Raw genomic sequence first — 20,396 nt, 5'->3', positions numbered from 1 at the left:
TTTTGCAAATGTATTTACATAGTGTTTTTTTGTGGATATGAGCAACACTAAATTATTTGAAGATTATGATGTGATTGACCCTCAATCTGAGCAAAGCCAAAATGTCAAATGCAATAACGGCAAGATTTATGTGCGCACTCCGCATCTCCTTGGTGCTGCTCGATACAGTCAGTTGTACCAAGCAGACAAGTCCGGCTTAGTTAAAAAATACATTTATGGATGAAAATATTTATTTATTGAACCTCCAGGATTTTATAGACAATTTCTTAGCAATCAATCAAGTGTTCAACATGGCTTATTGAGTTACAAGGTTAACAAGGTTATTCTACATATTAGTTTATGTATAAAATGTTCAATTAATTACAAAAGGTAGATAGAAATCACATCTAGAGTTTGAATGCCCATGACAACATTTGTTCAGAGATAAAATAGGTCAGGCCATTTACTTTGTCCAGTCCAAATGAACTTTGTCCAGCCTGCCTGACTTGATTTGTCTCCCTGAAAAAGCCAACATATTTTACAGTTTCTAACAATTTCAACTTAGAGCGTCATGCCATCATGACTGACATAATAACCCCAGCTGTGTAAAATAATCTTTATGAGGCTTTTGTTTAATGACTAACACCCTCGCAATTTTCTTTTAAAATCTTTACTTCATGTCAGTAGGAGCAATATCACGATAGCACAAGAACTGGTTTAGTGGTGTATCATATTTCAGGTGCCCTGTATTAAACTTTGCTAGTCAATAATACATTTGACCAGTTGGATAGAGTTTGACTGTCTCTTCTGCTCACATGTCATATAGGTCAAGATCCTAAAGCTAAGGGAGCTCAGTGAGGACAAAGTGTTTATAAAAAAAAATAAAAGAATAATGTGGAAAACATGGGTTAATCATAATCAGTGTTGTCATGGTAGATCTTCTACAAGAGAAATGTGTTATTGACTGTCCAACCATGCGATGATTGTTGGATATGTTCAGATAAGTTAGCCCAGGAGCTACAAAAAACCCAGCTAAATTAACCACATGCTGATTTGCCAGGTTTACTGTAGGAGTGAACTGCTTTGTGATCTGTAGAATATACAGATAGGACAACCGCTTAAGTCAAAAATGTTGTAAAACCTGAAAAAAATAATAATCTAGAAAATTTATCCTGGAAAAGAATGGCATTTTGAAGTGGAAAAAACCCCCTGAGTAGCTGTACTAAAACTGACCATGGACTGAAGATGAATGGTGATTTTGGAGTTAAAACCAGATAAAAAGTAATTAAGTCTTAATTACAGTAAATTGTTCTTTTGATGTCATAACTGTACCACACAATACCCATTGTGTGCCACACAATGAGTATTGTGATACTCATCAGAATCATCACTGATGAGTATTATGTGGTACCAGTTTCATTTGCCTAATTAATAAAACTTGCTGTGAAGTATTATCTCAACATTAACAACGACTACTCTAGGACGTTTCTGTTGAAGATTTCTGACTTGTTGCTGGGTTTTATAATGATAAATAAAGTTAATTCACTAACAAAATGTTTCCCCAGGATTGTAACAATGCCAAATCTGTTGCTAAATCTCGATCAGTTCCCTCAGTGACCCCTCCCCTTCTCTTGAATCCCCTTACAGCAGTCATGTGACCATGTGATCACAGTCAGCGCAGTCAGCCAGTGAGAAGGAAACTTGTGACTGCGGTAGAAGCAGCTGGAGCGTGGCCTCTTACTGCGAGATTAAAGAAAAGGGAAAGAATTTACAGGACAGCTCTCCTTCAGTCTCCTCGGTTCTGTCTGGCAACATGGATTGCGGCATTTGTACGTCCAAGACCATCCTCCTCTTCCTCAGCTTGCTGTTCTGGGTAAGTGTGTGTGTGTGTGTGGGTGGGGGGTAAATTTGCACCTGCTGAGATTTGAATGCGGACTATTCGGGGGGGAAACCAGAAGCAAATATGAACCGAGTCTGTTTACTTTACAACTGCCGCGTTTTATTATTATTAATGTGATTATTATTAGGTAGACTTCGCGTTTACAGAAGTTGCTTTGATAAACATCACAGAAGAGTGTCAGCTTTAGTGGACAGTAACTTCCTTGTTTCTATCTTGTCCTTCCTATGTAGCTCATATAGGCCGGATGTGGAGCTTTTCTTTTTTTTTTTTTTTCTGGGGAGATTTAGAGGAACCCATGAAACCCCCCACCCCTTCTAACATTTCCAGTAATTCTGCTTCACCTGGGACACACTTTCCATGTCTAGACAACAAGCCATTTCTACATTTGTTTTAACGTAAACACTTTGGTCCGAGCTGACTAGCTGTTCCCCGCTGGTTTTTTTTGTTTGTTTGTTTGTTTGTTTTTTTTTTGAGCAAACTAAATAGATTTTTGGGACAATTTCCAACGGCGGTCTATGTAATTACATTACTGTCTGATTTGCCCGTCTGTGGGGGAGAAAACACTAATACGCCCTGGTTTTATCTTAATACCCACCTCCATGTTGTGACTTCCTTATTTCACCATAGTCTGTCCCGGTTTGCTCCAGATTACTGCCGTTGTAGGCCTAACTCAGCCTGCATGTTGAAGCATGTAAGGAAAGGTTTAACAGCGTTGTAAACTTGAAAATTTGATTTGTCTTGGTGTATTCTCCATTGACAGACACTGCAACATTGCGCTGATTAAAACCCTTTTCTGTGTGGACACTGTCACTAAGGGAAGGAGACTGAAAGTTAGGTGAAATGTTCATAACTTTAAGGAAATATAGGAAGCTATTTAAAAGGAAGCTGCCTTTTCTATGTCGGGACATATTTGTTTAATTTCAGCTCATGAAGAGTGAGAACGAGCTCAACACTTGGCAAATAAAAGGGAGGCTGAGAAGAGAATCAATATATCAATCAAGTTTATTTGTATAACACAGTTCAGCAGCAAGGCAGTTCAAAGTGTTTTACATCATAAAATCGCACAAAAAATACAGTTAAAAAACCCCACAGTTAACATCATAGAAAAATTGTCCTATTTTTATTCTTTTGAGCTTTCAACCTGTGTCTATCATGGAATATGCTGAATTTAGAAACACTGGCAGCTTCAGAGTTATAATAAAGGGGATACTCAAAAAACTGTTACAAATTACTGTTTCAAACATAAGCTGTAAGTAGAGTCACCAGCTCAGAATTTGGCCACAAAATTCTGTTCAATATCTACATAAGAGGGTCCTGTTTTTCTGTTTTGTTGTTACAAATCAGCAACTGCATATGGAGCAATAATGTCTATAATTCAGCCCTCAAGCAGGATCATCCTTACTTTTAAAAAACTGGAAGTTCTGTGAGTGAATGAGTCAAACTTGTTTTTGTTTTGTAAGCTGTTTCCAAGAATCAGCAACAACGTTTCATTTGAGGTTGTCCAAGAGTTAGAAAAAAGATGCAAAAAAATCAAAAACTTTCACAAAACATTAACTACTGTCCAAGACTTGATTTAAAATGTTAACAGTGTCACTTAAATGGCTTTATGAAATAATCATACAGACACATCTAATTTTAGTGTTTTTATGAGACCAAAGTTAAACATTAAGTCAAAGTTTTGCAAGGACAAGAGCTGAAGTGATCAGTTGTTCTTCTAATTTAAAAAAAATTATGCATGTGGAATGTGGTCCAGTAAGTCCAGATCCAACAAGTTCTGCAAGGAACTCTCCAAAAATCATCACCACAGATTAAGAAACAACCTCAGACAGGCTGTCTCAAATTCCAGCGAGGCGACGCGGCGTGTGAACGCTGTACGTTGTGTAAGCCTCTTTGTGCTGCATCATAGACACAAGATCAGATTTTCTGGGGAAATTAGGGGGTGAGAAGCACAGGAAGAGGTGCAGGGGAACAGGGATCAGGGATCTTGTGACTGGGGAGTGATTAGAGAACTGAGTCATGAGACCTAAGTCCATGTAAATTATTCTTAGACTACAGATAACACACATCTGTACATATAAAAAAAAAATAGCCAAACAATAAAAGAGCTGTAATGTTAAAGAGGAAGTAATACTGAAAACAGCCCTAATTTGGCCAATGCATGAAAAGCAAGTTTTATTTTATTTTTGTTGTAAACGACTTGCCTTTTTCATGACTGTATGATTTTTAACATGCAAAGTCAAAAACAGCCGATCACCCAGTTATTTTTCACATGACCAGAGTTGTTGCTTAAGAAACACCACACTTCACACTTCAGTTTACTTCACTTTACTTTCTTCTACTGCTATTGGGCTTCTTTTATCAGTGACTCAGATTTAAATGAGCTCCATTTCAAGGGGCAAAGGGGAATTGGTACTGTCAATAAAAAAAGATGAATGCTTTACCTTTGCCTCTAGAGCTGACCCACTTTTTTAAATTTAGGTTTGACTCGCATTGAAATTGTATAAACAAAGCTTGTTTTGCATAAAGAGATATGAAATAGTTCCGTATATGCAGAGGACTGACTCATGCATGGCGTCTTATGATTGGTGATGTCAGTGCTAAACAATGATAAGGTTGTGACTTAGTGTACCTTTTAACCCTGGAGTGATCACATGATTTCATATCGCATGATGTACAACAAAAGGAAAAGCTTTACTGCTTTGCTCTTATTTTACAAGCAAATGGATATGTGTGTTATATCTGTAACATTTTTCTCAGTTATGTAGACAGAACAAATCACTTTTAGTAGTTTTTATTAATTTTTTTATTATTTTTATTTTTTTTACTTTTGCTACATTTCTTATTGTGACTTATATCAAATGTGTTTTTGAAGCAGAAATTAATTAAATCAGGACAAACACTTAAAAAAAAGATTAAATCTTTAACATATTGACCTGTCAAATAGAAAGAAGTGAGTGACTCTATTGTTTATCTTCTTAAAATGTATCATATTGTCTTTTTAAGGTCAGAGCTTTTTTCCTTTTGCTGTAGCTGTGTTTACAAGCAATCAATGAAGTGACAAAGTCCAGGTTCCACGTCAGAGGGAGTTTTTCCTCATCCACAGATTGACCCAGTTTTCTCATCAGCCTTCCCCTGCCTCTCTGTCTCTAGTCTAGTGGACAACAGCGGCTTATAATTTTGCCTAGTATCTGTATAATAATTTATCTGACATGCAATGAGGAGAGAAACTGCACTATACTTTGATAGTCCTTTCAAAAACAGCAGATTTTGTCTCAAATATATGGTTTATTGCAGGGGTGGGCACTCCTGGTCCTCGATGGCCGATGTCCTGCAACTTTTAGATGTGTCTCTACTTCAACACACCTGAGTCAAATAATGAGGTCATTAGCAGAACTCTGGAGAACCTGACTGCACTTGGGAGATGATTCAGCTATTGGATTCGGGTGTGTTGGATCAGGGAGACATCTAAGAGTTACAGGACGCCGGCCCTCGAGGACCAGGAGTGCCCACCCCTGGTTTATTGGGTAGGCTAAGTAAATTTTTTTTTTCATTTATTTAACATGAATTGATTAACAATAGATTTCTACCTTGGTTTTCTGTACCTGCTGCCATATAAAATGTCTTCATCTATTATTAATTTGGTTCTGGCAGGAAATTGTTCAGTTTTTATAAACATTTGCAAAACAAAATTTTCCCTTAACACTTGTTAGCTCTCTGTTAAAGATCAAGTTTTATATAGTTTTATACTACCTTGTTCTGAAATTATTAATATCAATAATGATGTAATTTGTTGCACAACTAATATTGGGATTAATTAAACTCAGATCTTAAACAAATAGTAAATTTATAGAAAAGTATATTTATATATACAGAGAAAGAGATATAGATATATCTTTTCATTGATAGATGGATAGATATATCTATTTGTATATAGTAATGGTAATATTAATAATAATAATATTAATAACAATTATTATTATTAACATCCATCCATTATAAAATGCACTAAATCTTTTTGGGCTGTGGGAGGAAGCCGGAGCGCCCGGAGAGAACCCACATATGGACATGGAGAACCAGAAAGCCCCATGCAGACAGAACCAGGCTGGGATTCAAACCCACGACTTTCTTACTGCAAGGCAGCAATGTTACCAACTTACCCACTGTGCAGCCTGATGTTTAATTCACACTAAAGGAGAATTTAGAGTCGAATTAACCAAACAGTGATGACTTTAGGAGAGCCCGGAGAGAAACCTGCTAACAGGATGTTAACTTTTGATAGGTTATTCACAAAATTCAATGTTTCTTGCGCCTCTCCAAAACCAGCCTTGCTGTTTTCGAGAGGAGTGACAGGAGAAACCATTAGGTGAGATTTTCTGTGGAGTGTGGTGTTTCTCTTCATGTGTTTGCTTCTCAATATGAATCTCGCTTTTGTACACATTTTGTTCAGAACAGGTTCAGAATGCTTTAAAAACTGCCAACGATTTCTGAACCTGTTGGGAAACTTTTACAGAGGTTGTCCTCTGCTGTCTTTACGGCAGCCGTAATAGAATAATTTTTTCGCTGATCATAGCAAATTTCACAATCGGGATCAGTTTTTCTTTTGGGAACTCAGTAAAATCTGGTCCAAAAGTCTTTCATCTTCGTTTTTCTGTGGGCTACCCCGTCCGGGGTAGTTTTTCTTTAAGGCAATCTATGCAAATGGTTCCAGAAGTCTTTATTCTTCTTTTGACGGTGGGCTACCCTCAGCGGGGTAGTTTGTTATACGGAAATCTGTAGAAACCTGTCCCAAAGTCTTTCCTCTTCTTTTGAGGGTGCGCTACCCTGTCCGAGGTTGTTTTTCTCTTGGGCAGTCTGTACAAATGATTCCGAAAGTCTGTCCTCTTCGTCTGACGATGAGCTACCCTGTCCAAGGTAGGTTTTCTTTAGGGAAATCTGTACAAACGGTACCGAAAGTCTGTCCTCTTTTTCTGATGGTGAGCTAACCCATCCGGAGTAGTTTTTCTTTTGGGAAATTTGTAAAAATCTATCCCAAAGTTTTTCCTCTTCGTTTGACGCTGGATTACCCTGTCTGTGATAGTTTTTATTTTGGGAAGTCTGTAAAAACTTGTCCCAAAGTCTTTCCTCTTCTTTTGACGATGAGTTATGCCTTTCGGGGTAGTTTTTCTTTGGGGAACAGTGTAAAAACCTGTCCCAAAGTTTTTCCTCTTCTTTTGATGCTGGACTATCCTGTCTGTGGTTGTTTTTATTTTTGGAAATTTGTAAAAACCTGTCCCAAAGTCCTTCCTCTTCTTCTGACGGTGAGTTACCCTGTCCAGGGTAGTTTTTCTTTGGGGAAATTTGTAAAAATCTGTCCCAAAGTCTTTCCTCTTCCTCTGACTGTGAGCTAACTTGTATGTGGTCATTTTTCTTTTGGGAAATCTGTAAAAACTGGTCCCAAAGTCTTTCCTCTTCGTTTGGCTGTGTGCTACCCTGTTCAGTGTAGTTTTTCTTTAGGGAACCTGGTACAAGCGGTTCCGAAAGTCTTTCCTGTACTTTTGGCGGTGGGATACCCTGTTCAGTGTAGTTTTTCTTTAGGGAACTTGGTACAAGCGGTTCCGAAAGTCTTTCCTGTACTTTTGGCGGTGGGATACCCTGTTCAGTGTAGTTTTTCTTTAGGGAACCTGGTACAAGCGGTTCCGAAAGTCTTTCCTGTACTTTTAGCTGTGGGATACCCTGTTCAGTGTAGTTTTTCTTTAGGGAACTTGGTACAAGCGGTTCCGAAAGTCTTTCCTGTACTTTTAGCTGTGGGATACCCTGTTCAGTGTAGTTTTTCTTTAGGGAACTTGGTACAAGCGGTTCCGAAAGTCTTTCCTGTACTTTTGGCGGTGGGCTACCTTGTCCAGGGTAGTTTTTCTTTAGGGAACTCTGTACAAACGGTTCCATAGGTCTTTCCTCTTCTTTTGACTTTGAGCTACCCTGTCTGCCCTCATTCAGGGCAGTTTTGTCTTTGTGAACAGACTTACTGCCTGGGGCTCCATTTCTACTCCTGTGTGTTAAACCTGATGCCCGGTTTGGGGAACATTTGCGTTCCAAAATACTGGAGAATTCGCCATTTATTGATGTCTTCTCTGAAAATGTTAGAGATGGTGAAATCATAGCCCGAGCTTTGAGGTCCGCCCCAGACAAATTTTTCCCAGCCAGGTCAGATTTATCTGTGGAAACAATCGAGCAATCATTCCCTATGACTGAATTGTCACACTCAAGATGGCCTCGTGACATTGTGCTTGTTGAACCGCTAAGAGTTCTTTCACTGTTAACATTCTGACTGACAGAAGAAACTTCCCCAGCCGGGTCAGCTTGATCTCTGGGAACTGATGGAAGCCGTTCCCAAAACAAATCTCTCTCAGCATCCTGGGTGGTTGAAAAACGACTCAGACTTTCGACGGAAGAAACTTCCCCAGCCGGGTCAGCTTGATCTCTGGGAACCGATGGAAGACTGTCCCAAAACAAATCTCTCTCAACATCCTGGGTGGTTGAGAAACGACTCAGAGTTTTAACAGAAGAAACTTCCCCAGCCGGCTCAGCTTGATCTCTGGGAACTGATGGAAGCCGTTCCCAAAACAAATCTCTCTCAGCATCCTGGGTGGTTGAAAAACGACTCAGACTTTCGACAGAAGAAACTTCCCCAGCCGGGTCAGTTAGATCTCTGGGAACCGATGGAAGCCTGTCCCAAAACAAATCTCTCTCAACATCCTGGGAGTCTGAGAAACGACTCAAACATTTGTCTGAGTTGTTTCCAGGAAAGAAATTGTTGAAAACCTTCCTCATCCCTTTCGTTGCCAGATATCCAAGTCCAAAACCGAGTGGCAAAATGAAAGAGTATGGCATCTTGGAAACTCAAAAATCTTCACTAGACACTAAATCTGAATCTCACTGAAGCGTTTGGATTCCAACTGAAGTGTTGAGATTCAAGCAGTCAAAGCCTCAGAACCTCTTTGATCTGTTGTGATGCACATGATGTCATCTGTGACCTCATCAGTGAGGTCACTGTGGTTCTGGGCCAGGGTCCTGCTTCTGATCGTTGCTATGGGAACGATTAGATCAGTTCTGCCTGACTCAAACTGAAATAATGACCAAATACTTAATAGCCTAGTGTGAGTAGCAAACGAGTATTCAATCATAAATGTTTGGACAGACTGGACTTTTGAGTTGGCCTTACAGAACTTAGATGCAGTGTGTTGTATCTGACAGACTGTAATATTGTAGGCTTTTAAATATTAAGCTGTGCTCATGGCTGCAGAATGCTACAGTAATTACTGTATTAGGTTTGTGCTTCTTTTTTTGTAGAAGTTATATTTACTCTTACTTTCAAATAGTTGCTTTTATGCATAAATGTGGCAACAAGGTATTGCTTTTTTTAAGCGAGAGAAGTTGATTATCTCAAACTTAAGCAATACCTGAACTATGACCCCAACAATGTATGGCCTTTAAAGAAACAGAGACGTAAAAAATAAAATAAAAAAGGAGCTACCAAAGCAAACAATGTGGATTAGTGGTGCTATCCAACAACTGACTGTGTCATACAAGATATGTTACTATGAAATATTGTCTCCTCTGACTGTCATGGTATTAGCTGTTAGCATACAGTCCTGAGATTATCATACATCACCAGTCTTTAGACAGACGCTTATTGGGACAATTGGCAGGTCTGACTGCTGCCGGATATCCTTCCTGCCCACAGCCATAGACAATGACTCTTTGAAGAGAGTTACGACATCACTTAATTTCCCAATAGGATAAATAAAGTTGGGGGTTTTTTTATTGAACTGAGCTTAAATTGAATTGAGAGACATCTCTCTTCAGCTGCACAAAATCCTGAACTACAGTTGTCATTGTAACATATTAATGTGTAAAATTCAAATCCAAAATTCTACTCAGACGCAGTATTTTATTACCATATTGAAGGTGACATGCACTTGTAATATTAGGAAAGCACATGACATGTGATGATGTTGGCATAGGCTGCAACTGAGACATAACTTTTAATGCATGGATACTTAGCTAAGGGATGTCAATGTCTCTCTAATTTGGTTCATAGAAGCTATAGACCCCAGATAGTCAATAATCTATACAGCTACTAGAAAAAAAATATTTCCAAATATTTCCAATCAACAGCATGATTTTATTGAAAAAAGTTCCCTCAAGGTACATCTGCTGTTCTGGCAAACAACTTACCTGGTATTTTTCAACTTACCACAGTATTTTAGTCCACATTAATATTTTCTGTTGCATTAGGCAACATATCATAAACAATAAGTGGCATAGAGAGTGAATTCTTTGTGCCCATCTGCAGCTCAAGCAGTTCTTTGCGCAATTTAGGGTTAGGGTTTGATAGTCTTGTGAATGATAAATGTGCAATGTATTGTGCAGCCAAAATTTTATATTCTGCTTTCTAATAATATATTTGGCCAGTTTGATGGACTTTCATTAATGCCTCAGGTATTCATGGTAGTCTTATAAGTTCCAAAAGCTCATAGAGAGTAGTGGGAATATTGTGACGGTGGAAGAACATTCAGATAAATTTTTAATTAATTGCTATTTCAATATTTAACATAATCCCAACAGCATGTTTTCTTGTATAATGCTACTCTGGTTTTTCTAAACTGTGCCACAAACTTGTTCACTTAGACAACAAAATGTTTTTCTATGTCCCTCAGGGTGCCGGAGCAGCATTGGCCTATGTTGGTGCCTACATAATCATGAGCTATAAAACCTTTGACAGTTTTGTGGCGGACAAGCAGTCTCTGATCCCCGCGGGCATCGTCATCATTACCAGCGTGGTGATGGTCGTCATCGGCCTGGTGGGATGCTGCGCCACGCTCAGAGAGTCCAAATTTGGCCTTGGCTGTGTAAGCATTTGTCCTTCTCTGGATCTTCTCAGCATTTGTTCACTTGGCAGGAAGGAATAGATTTTTAAATGCATGTTTTGCTAATGTTTTGCATAATTCATTATTTGCTATTTTTAACAATTTTGACATTCTAATTTCTTTCAACTGTTTCCCCTTTTTGCAGTTCTTTCTGGTTATCGTGATAGTGTTTGCAGCTGAAGTGACTGCTTTGGTGTTTATCTTCATTTACCAAAGCAAAGTGAGTCAAAATAATGCAATCTCACTAATGACCACATTTGTGTGCCTATTTTTCTATTTTATAAATGTTTTTTCCTATTGTTGAGATTACTTTTTCTACTTTGTATCTTGCAGTCAACGGAGATAAGTCAGGAGCTGGAGCGCTCGATGAATGAGACCTTTGTAAAGTATGATGGAACCGATCTTAACTCCAAAGCTGTGGATGATCTGCAGTCTCAGGTTTGTCTTCCTGTCCACATCAATCGACTTGTTTCCTCAGCTCTACTTTCAAACACATCAACATCTTTTTTGCTCTGCGTTCTCTGTCCCACCCGTGTGGTTTCATTTCCTCTCTTTATTCTCTCTGTTTGCATTTCCTTCTTCTGAGAATCCATATTAGTGTTCATGAATAATTATTATTACTGAGCCTACCCAGAATACCTTATCTGGACTTTTCATTCAGATAAGGTATTTAGGCAAACAAGATGTAAGGATGCAATGATCAAAAATAAATATGACTTGACTGATAATGTCTCTATTGCTTCACAATTGTGTTGATATAGGCAGACAAATATTTGTGTCCCATTTGCAATACTTATCTCAGTTGTTTGTCAAAAACAGTAATACAAGACCTATGGAATTTTTGTTTACATAGTAGAAGTAAGTACATACAAATATTTTTGTTGTTGTTGTTGTTGTTGCAGTTGAAGTGCTGTGGAGTCATCAACTACACCAGCTGGTTCAACACCCCCTGGTATGAAAAAAACAAAACTGTACCTCTGTCTTGCTGCATAAACACAACTCAGTGTTCCGGCCAACCCAGCCAGTTGTATCAAGAGGTAAATCAAACACAACCGTTACAATCCACCAGTTAGCATGCAGTCTTTCCTGATTGCTTCTCTCTTAATTATGCATTTTTTTCTCTAATTTTTTTTTTTTTTTTTGACATTGCAGATTAGACCAGACTTTATCTTGTATTTTGAAACAGTATATTTCAGGAGCTGTATACTTTAACATAAAATAACTAAACCTGCTACTAGAGTTGCAACAGTCAGTTTTGAAGGTGATTTCTGACTTTTGTGGGGGGTTTTTTATTGTTTTTTTTTTTGTAAAGCTATGACCCACTGATGATGATTCAGGCTTCTCTTAAAAGCACAGTTGCTAAAAAACTGCTTTACATATTCAACTGTCATTAGCATCTTATGTATGTGATTACTGAAGTTGGCATCAGTAAAACAAACTCTCTACAAAATGTCGAGCCTAATATTTACAGCCAATAGTTCCAGATTGTACTTGTTCAACCTTCCTATTATCTATTGAATGTTTTGCTCTCTCTAAAAGACAGACCTCCACACAATGGCATGCTCTGTCTTAGAAAATACAATTTCCTTTCAAATAGGTTCTTGCATTTCTGTTCTTCCAACTTCATTTTGGAACACCTCATACAGACGACTCCACATCCAAATATGTAGACTACAAGCACTTAGATATGTTTCGTTTTCTCCAAATATGCCCCCACAAAAACTGATTTTGAGTTTTTGTCCAGCCAGTCGACAATCAGGGTTGGTTGAAAAGTATCTGATTTGAGTCTCCAGCTCATTCATCTGTGAAGATTTCTTTTTAGGTATCTATGACTCTATGTAGATTCTAATTTGAACTCATTGTATTTCTTTTTCAGGGTTGTGTGAAAAAACTGGAGAAGTTCCTGCATGATGTGTTGAATTATGCCATGCTGGTCATCCTTGGGTTTGCCATCATCAAGGTAACCCACAGTTCATCTGTGATATAAGCTTTATTATGCATACTGGTATACAGCATGTTTACACACAAACAAGGGCAAATCAATATTGTGCCTTTTAAGTACTTTGATTTGTTACCTTATTAACGACGATTTCAGATGTCAGCTTGTCAGTGTTGAACACCATCCATACTGAAAGTACTCCAGAATGGTAGTTGGCAAATGAAATAGTGCGCATCTCAATAGCCTCATGTACAATACCAGCTGTCTCAACATCTACTCTTAAAACAAAAAGGGGCCATTGTGGCATTCTTCCAGTCATTTATGGCAGTTGCTCACTCCACTGATCAGATTATGCTTTTCAAAGAGATTTTTTTCTAAGGCAAACTCCAATTACCTCAAGCATAAAAGATCTGAAGGAAATGTTCTCCTTATTACACTGCATGTTATCCGTTTTAATGTGGTAAGATAGGATTGCCAAAACCATTTCTATTTGCTAAATGCTTTAATAATGAGCAATAAAACATTTTAGACAATGTTTTATTACGTTCTTCTAATACACAAATAACCCTGCCCAAAAAACAAGCTTTGCCTTAGTTTAATAGGGAATTATGTAAAATACATAAAATTTTATTAGATATTTAAATATGGAAAACAAAATTTATTTATATATATGTGTATATATATATAAAATATTCTTTAAAAAATCTCTTGCTCATTATTTTGGGATTCAACAAGTGGAAATAGCTTTGTCAATCCTATCCATCCTAAAAAAAAGAATTGTTTTGTCTCATCTTGTTTCAGTAAATGTTTTTCACTGTATGTAAATATCTGTATTAAATTGTACTTATAAAGTATATTGAAGATTATGTATCCTGTGTTGTTGCAGTTCTTTGGGATGCTGAGCGTCTGTGTGATAACCTGTAGAAGTGGCAGTCGGAGGAGTGGCTATGAGCCTCTTTATGCCTGAGACGCTTCATGGACGTCCCTGCTCATTTTCCTCAAAGGGGTCTGCAGACTGCTTCTTCTGCATTGTAAACAACAATCGGTTCCTTCTACACATCTAAAGTTTATCTCAATAATCGTACCTGCAAGTCTGAAGAGGATTATATGACAGCATGCCTCTTCAAACTGTAACAAAATTATATGTAGCTCCATCCATGTATTGTTTTGAGTGCATCTACTTTCAGTTCACTTTCCATGAAGTAGAGCTACTTGTGCTGTCTATATGTCTCTTTGCAAACAAATTAAGAAATGGAGTCTGTCTGAAATGCTTGAATTCGTTTGAACTGTTTATTGAAAGCCTTACTTGCCCGATGCAGACTCTCCCATTAGATGTGATGTAAAGAAAACTGTCCGACAGTGAGGCCTCTACTTTCACTTGTTTATCTTTAACCCTTCTTGCTTTTCTGCATCGTGTAGATAATCCTTCAAAGAACATTATTCAGTGAATGTACCTTAGTAAATTACGTCATTATATCTTTGAAGTTGTTTGCGATACTTAACCAAAGGGTTTATTGCCTTATTTAGGGATCTTAAAGCAAACTGAATGGAAAAATAAAACAACTTGTCTTTTTCTGGTCAGTTAACTGTATGGAGAATCTTATGTTTATTATATTTCTAAATTAAAAGGGTAAATATTTCACAGAGTTTTTGATTTCTGTTCTTTTGTTGTCTTGACTAAATGGCTATAGATTTTCCTTAAAAATTGTAACGTTGGAAAAAATATATATATATGCACACTGAGGTTCTTAAGCGTGACCCACCGTGTTTATCTGTAACCTCCTGACTCGACTGATAAGAGGCCCACATGGTGGCGCAGACAGATGATGAATATTCATCTTACATGAACTCTGTCACTGTTTGCAAAGATAAGAAACAACAACCTAGGAGTTGTCATTCTTGGAACTTCCTGAGCAGTCCACAGTCAGACTTTATTGGAAGCACAAGTCAGCCCATTAGAAAGCTGGCAATGCAAAAGTTCAGCAAGCTTTAGTTCAGAGCTCAAACAAAATGTCGATTTTGTGGTCTTAAGCTGATATTCATTTGGATGTGCAGCTCCAAGGTTTGATCATGACTCATGTTTGCTGTAGTACATGCAGTTTCAGTGGGAGTTTATTGGTAAGATTCCCTCCAAATCAAATACTCAAAGGGAAAAATACTCAGGACACTTTATTAGGATTTTACTTTTTAATGTGATGATACTGATTAAGATTACCTAATTCTTCATTTTCTTTTTTCATCATTTTGAATTCTCCACCACTCCATATGAGCATTCTGGCCACCAAAATCTCTATTTGGAGTGGACATCAAGGATTAGAAGTGTCCACACTACTAAAATGTATTTTTCACATGAAAAATACATTTTTGGTATGAAGAGAACCTAGAACACGATGGCCAAATATAGTAACTACTGTAATTTTGATTTTGTACAAACTGCAATGACTTGGTATGTGCTGCTCTGTCTTCTAGTCTGTGTCACAACATATTCAAGATTTCTCTTATTGGAGCTCTTATTCTAACCTGTTGGCAAAATTAATGGAATATTATTGACAGACTGTCACTGTTGTGTATCCCACTCATAGCAATAGAACCATGTGGTAACATCCCTATTCATTACAATACATAAATTATAGATCTATGACTCTTGCAGTGTTTCTTTATTAATATCTCTGGCTTTTCATTTTAATTCCACTTCCATTAATGAATGTTCTTAAATTTGTGCCCCTGTTTACTATACATAGAAGAGGATTTTGTAATTTGATTTTGTTGAACAGAACAGCTTGAGTAAGATGACTGAAAAATATGCTGAATTTTACTGGGCTCTTTTGTGAAACTATTTAACCAATGCTATCTCTTGACGTTGGACTAGTCATAAATTGTAAAGCTAAAAAGACAACATGAAATTGTGGCACTAACCTCTTGAAACGACTTGCAATAACGCATAAAATCCAGTAGGAGGTGCAACAGAGCCAAAATTATCAATTTTCCTTGCACTGTGATAAACTGGCGACCTGTCCAGGGTGTACCCCCGCCTCTTGCCCGTTGACAGTTGGAGATAGGCACCAGCACCCCTTGAGACCCACTTGGGACAAGCGTGTAATATATATTTTCATGAATAATTATTGATATATAATTTTACAATATTTGTTTTGTAACAACTCCTACATGTTTGCAACAAATAAACATTCAAAACATGCTTCATCTACATGTTGATTTAAAAAAAAAAAAAACTGAATCACCTTTATTGGCTAGGAATTTGAGTCCAAGTTCACACCCTCAAAACACAGATACATCAAACACAAATACATTAATTTTCGGGGAATTACATTAATAGACAAATAATATTTCTATACACCTATGTACACCCAATATTTAGCATTTAGCAAACACATGCACCCCCCCCCCCACACACACACACATACGCACATTCGCACACACCTATTGATATATATATATATATATATATATATATATATATATATATATATATATATATATATATATATACACACACATTTATAATTATTATTATAGTCATGTTATCACTGTCTCTGATATATGTATATATGTCTGTGGTCTATTCCATGAATGTGCGTACATGTTTCAGCTACATCAAGTTTTGAGTGAATAAATGAGTTGTTAAAAATTCTAAATAAAATCTTTCATCAAATGGGATTCATAAGTAGAAAGCTTTATGGGTGTGAGTAGTGCCTAAAAGCTTAGTGTTGCCATCAGCTAGTTGCACATAGGTGCAGATGTGAAAACCTCAGAAAAAATTGAACCGTCACATTAGTTATTTGGAAGGTCATTAACTGTTGTTTTTCTGAGCACAATAAGGTCGCTGAGGTTGATTTATTTCCCTATGGGTTAGACTTTACTTATAGCTAACTGAAAAATGAGACAATTACTGGCAACACTGCCAAAGGTTGTGAGATATAGTTTAAATTAGAAAAGAACACTCTAGCAACTGTAAAATAAATACACCATGGCATCCCATGGTGTTAGATTTACCTGCCAGTGAACTGGGGTAAAGATAGCAACTTTTTGTGATAATTTCAGAGCTATAGCTTTTATCTGGATATTTTACACACAAAAAACCAACAATCAGCACAAAAAGATCCAACCACACAATTAAAAAAGTTATTAATAAGAAGGTTATTATTATTATTTTAAATTTGACAATATTTCTTGTATTTTGCAGCCTGTAATACTCAAATGACGTTTGAGAAATGTAAGCGAAAGCATTTCCACTGTCTGTTTCTTGTTAGTCATGTGATTATTTATGTTAGGGGGCAGGACTTGACTAGAACTTTATATATAGTTGTTCAGTTTTCACTTCAGACTGAGGCATCATGAAGTCTGCCCTGCCACTTGTTGCTGCTCTCACTTTTTTTCAAATCTGCTCCTCTGGTTCCGTGAGCCGTCCGACCAACTGGCTCAGACAATGCCGGGCCGCCACCAACATTTCCCTGACGGCCCTGGAAGTCCTGCCAGGGGGAGGCTGGGACAACCTCCGGAACTTGGACGTGGGCCGAGTGATGAACCTCAGCTACTTCCAGTGCCAAACCACCGAGGACGGGCTTTACCTCATTCCAGATGAGGTGTTTGTCATCCCTGAGAAGGAGACAGGCGTGGAGACCAACTCAGAGATAATCAGCTCCTGGCTGGAGCAGAAAAGCACCACATCTCACTCCATAAATGCTGATGCATCATTTTTCTCAGTTCTGAATGGCAAGTTTTCGTCTGAGAACACAAGGATGAAATCACATCAGGTCAAGGATTCTTCGACTACAGCCAGAGTACAGGTAACTGTTTTTGTTTAATGGTGTTATTGAAAAAAACAACATGCTCCAAATAGTAATTGGTATATTCTACAAATGTATTTATACCTGTAAATGTTTCCACATTTATGTCAGGTCATAATCATATACCATATTATTTTTTATACACCAACTCAGTGAGAAGCAAGGAAAATAATGGATTTATTTTCAGTTATTAAGAAATACTTCCTTCAATATCATTGTCAAACGTCTACTGTAGGCAGATGAAATGCATCCTAAGAAATTACGTTCAACTGAACAAATGCCAGACAAAGCACTGAAGAGACAAGAGAATTGAGTGAACCTGCATATAAAGGCAATGACCAGCTAAATATTTTTTTCGTGGCTTTAAAATTACACAGTGCTGTAGATGGATTACTAAATTTGTTAATGTAAAGTGTTTGATGGCCATAATTTTTTAATTAAAAAATTCTGTTGGCAATCTGGAGCATAGATATTTTCTCAGAAATAAAAATGTAAATGTAAAATTTCACAAAACTGTGAACAACAAAAAATTATTTTTCTCTCAACAGGTCCGTGATTTCATCTACACTGTCAAAGCTTACCCAGACTTCACACTGGATTCCCGCTTTGCTCAGCAAGCCAAAGAAATTGCTGATGCAATTGAAAACAATCAGACGAGGGACGCAAACTATCTCTCAGAGAAGATGGTGCTGGACTATGGAACCCATGTTATCACCAGTGTAAATGTTGGGGCATTGCTGGTGCAGGAAGACTATCTCCGTTCCTCTTATGTGTCAGACAGTTCTTCAGATACCTCCACTCTAAAAGCTCAGGCTGGGTTAAACTTTTTTGGCAAACTAAAATTTGACATTAGCAGTCAGTCTAGCCAACAAAGCTCATCACTTCAAACATACCAGTCCAATATTCAGTACTCCCTCATCCAAAGCCATGGGAGCATTCCTTTTTATCCTGGAATCACTTTGGAGAAGTGGCAAGAAAATACCAGGAATAATCTGGTTGCTATCGATCGATCTGGGTTCCCCATCCACTATTTTATAAACTCAAATACTTTTCCTGACCTCCCAGAACCTACAGTTGCCAAAGTGGCTAATAAAGTAAAAGAGGCAATAGGGCTTTACTATGAAGTCAACACCCGTCCTGGGTGTGTTGACGTCAATTCTAAAAACTTCAACTTTCAAGCCAATGTGGATGACAACTCATGTGATGGTCCAGCCACCAACCTTAGTTTTGGAGGAGTTTACCAAGTATGTACCAAACTCACTGCAGATGCTGAACCACTTTGTGATAGACTTGCCCAGAAAAACATAGAGACAGGTGATAACTCCTGTCGCTATCCTTATACCCCAACTTTACTGCAATCAGAAGAGAGACAGGAGGGTTATACATCAATGGAGTGTCACGATGAAACATATTCATGTGGCTTTCTAGGGTGGATTGATTGTCATGAAAATGTTTGCAATGATGTGAACTATGTTCGGTCTGCTCGTATTGATACGTACTGGTGTTCTATGAATGTAAAAGCATCAGAAAACTCTGGATATCTGTTTGGTGGCATATATGGCCCCTCTTTCCTGAACCCCATCACCAAATCCAAAGGCTGTCCTCCAAACTTTATCCCAGTAAAGTTCCTATCGGATGGCCAAAACATCTGTGTGAGTAATGACTATGAGATCGGAACAAGGTACTCTGTACCATTTGGAGGTCTCTTCAGCTGTAAATCTGGTAACCCACTGGCTAAAAATCAACACAGATGCCCTCCCAAGTTCAGTCAACATGTAGCTAGTATCAGTGATGGTTGTGAAATTCTTTACTGTGTCCAGTCTGGATTGTTCACAGGGGGTGAGCTGCAACCAATCCATCTTCCTCCATTCCGAAAAACTCCTCTTCTCAGCTTGCAACCCACCAACAAAGTGATGGTGATAACTGAAAGAGAAAATAGCTGGGTCAGGCTGGGTCAGACTAAAGCATGGACATTTGTGAAGTCAGAGGAAATCCCAGAACTTATTAGGAAGTTCAACTCAGAACTGAATGAGATGTCAAGTACAGAGAAAGGAGGAGTGGCTTTTGGAGTGATGGGTTTTATAGGACTGGTGGTCATAGTGGCAGTGATTGTGGTTAGGAAGAGGAGGAGGTACTCTGGTCTGAGGGCACAAGGATATGTGGAAATAGGTGAAGTAACAGAGAGGGATGCACTCAGAGAAGAAGCTTAAAACAATATTAAATGGATTTAGATTTTGCTTTTAATTGTACATAATTATCTCAGAACCTTTGCTTTCCAAGAAAATGAATACCTTAAAACAAATAAACCATTGATATATTGATTCTTCGTATTATTAATATATGAAGGAAAAATTAGGATGTGTTTAAAATTTCAATTGCATGCAGAATTTTTTTTTAGGAATTAAAGACATTGGTCTTGCTCTATGGATATTTGAATATGTTCAAATACATATAGATTGCAGAACTAATTGTAAAGCGCAATGTCAATCGCGATTGTTCTCATTATGATTTCAAGACTTTGTACCTATTTATTTCCCTGTTTTGCCTGATCTTTTTTGCAAAAAATAAAAATAATAATTTAACAAAGATACATTTGTTTAGTTTTTTTTCCATGCCTAAAAATGTTTGGATTGCTTTGCTTTTGTTGCATGTGTAGTGGAAATCAAAAGAAAGAGGAAACTGTAAGAGGAAGATCAGCCTTTGGCTTTTAATGCTTTATTTGAAGGCAAATAGCATTTAAAGACTCTGTCACTTAACGAGTTAGAGAAGAGCCCCGATATGAGTTGCACACTGTGTTTTACAAAAAATATATAATTTATATTATCATGAAATATAGTTTCTTAAAATCATGAAGGGAATCAAAACCA

The 20,396-nt window shown here is 37.6% G+C and overlaps 2 protein-coding genes across 2 annotated transcripts; both read left to right on the top strand.

The window, feature by feature from the left end:
- The first annotated feature begins 1,537 nt into the window (after positions 1 to 1,537).
- On the top strand, positions 1,538 to 14,370 carry tspan36 (tetraspanin 36). The gene is made up of 7 exons (XM_044112695.1): positions 1,538 to 1,852; positions 10,576 to 10,767; positions 10,931 to 11,005; positions 11,119 to 11,223; positions 11,688 to 11,822; positions 12,662 to 12,745; positions 13,611 to 14,370. The coding sequence occupies exons 1-7, from the start codon at positions 1,793 to 1,795 to the stop codon at positions 13,689 to 13,691; spliced, it is 732 nt and encodes a 243-aa protein (XP_043968630.1). The 5' UTR covers positions 1,538 to 1,792; the 3' UTR covers positions 13,692 to 14,370.
- A 2,706-nt stretch (positions 14,371 to 17,076) lies between these two features.
- On the top strand, positions 17,077 to 19,758 carry LOC122828179 (macrophage-expressed gene 1 protein-like). Its single transcript, XM_044111508.1, has 2 exons — positions 17,077 to 17,529; positions 18,078 to 19,758. The coding sequence occupies exons 1-2, from the start codon at positions 17,077 to 17,079 to the stop codon at positions 19,737 to 19,739; spliced, it is 2,115 nt and encodes a 704-aa protein (XP_043967443.1). The 3' UTR covers positions 19,740 to 19,758.
- The last annotated feature ends 638 nt before the right edge of the window (positions 19,759 to 20,396 follow it).

Source organism: Gambusia affinis, linkage group LG03 (assembly GCF_019740435.1).
Source record: "Gambusia affinis linkage group LG03, SWU_Gaff_1.0, whole genome shotgun sequence".
NCBI classification, from domain to species: domain Eukaryota; kingdom Metazoa; phylum Chordata; class Actinopteri; order Cyprinodontiformes; family Poeciliidae; genus Gambusia; species Gambusia affinis.
This window is presented reverse-complemented; position numbering and strand designations above follow the sequence as displayed.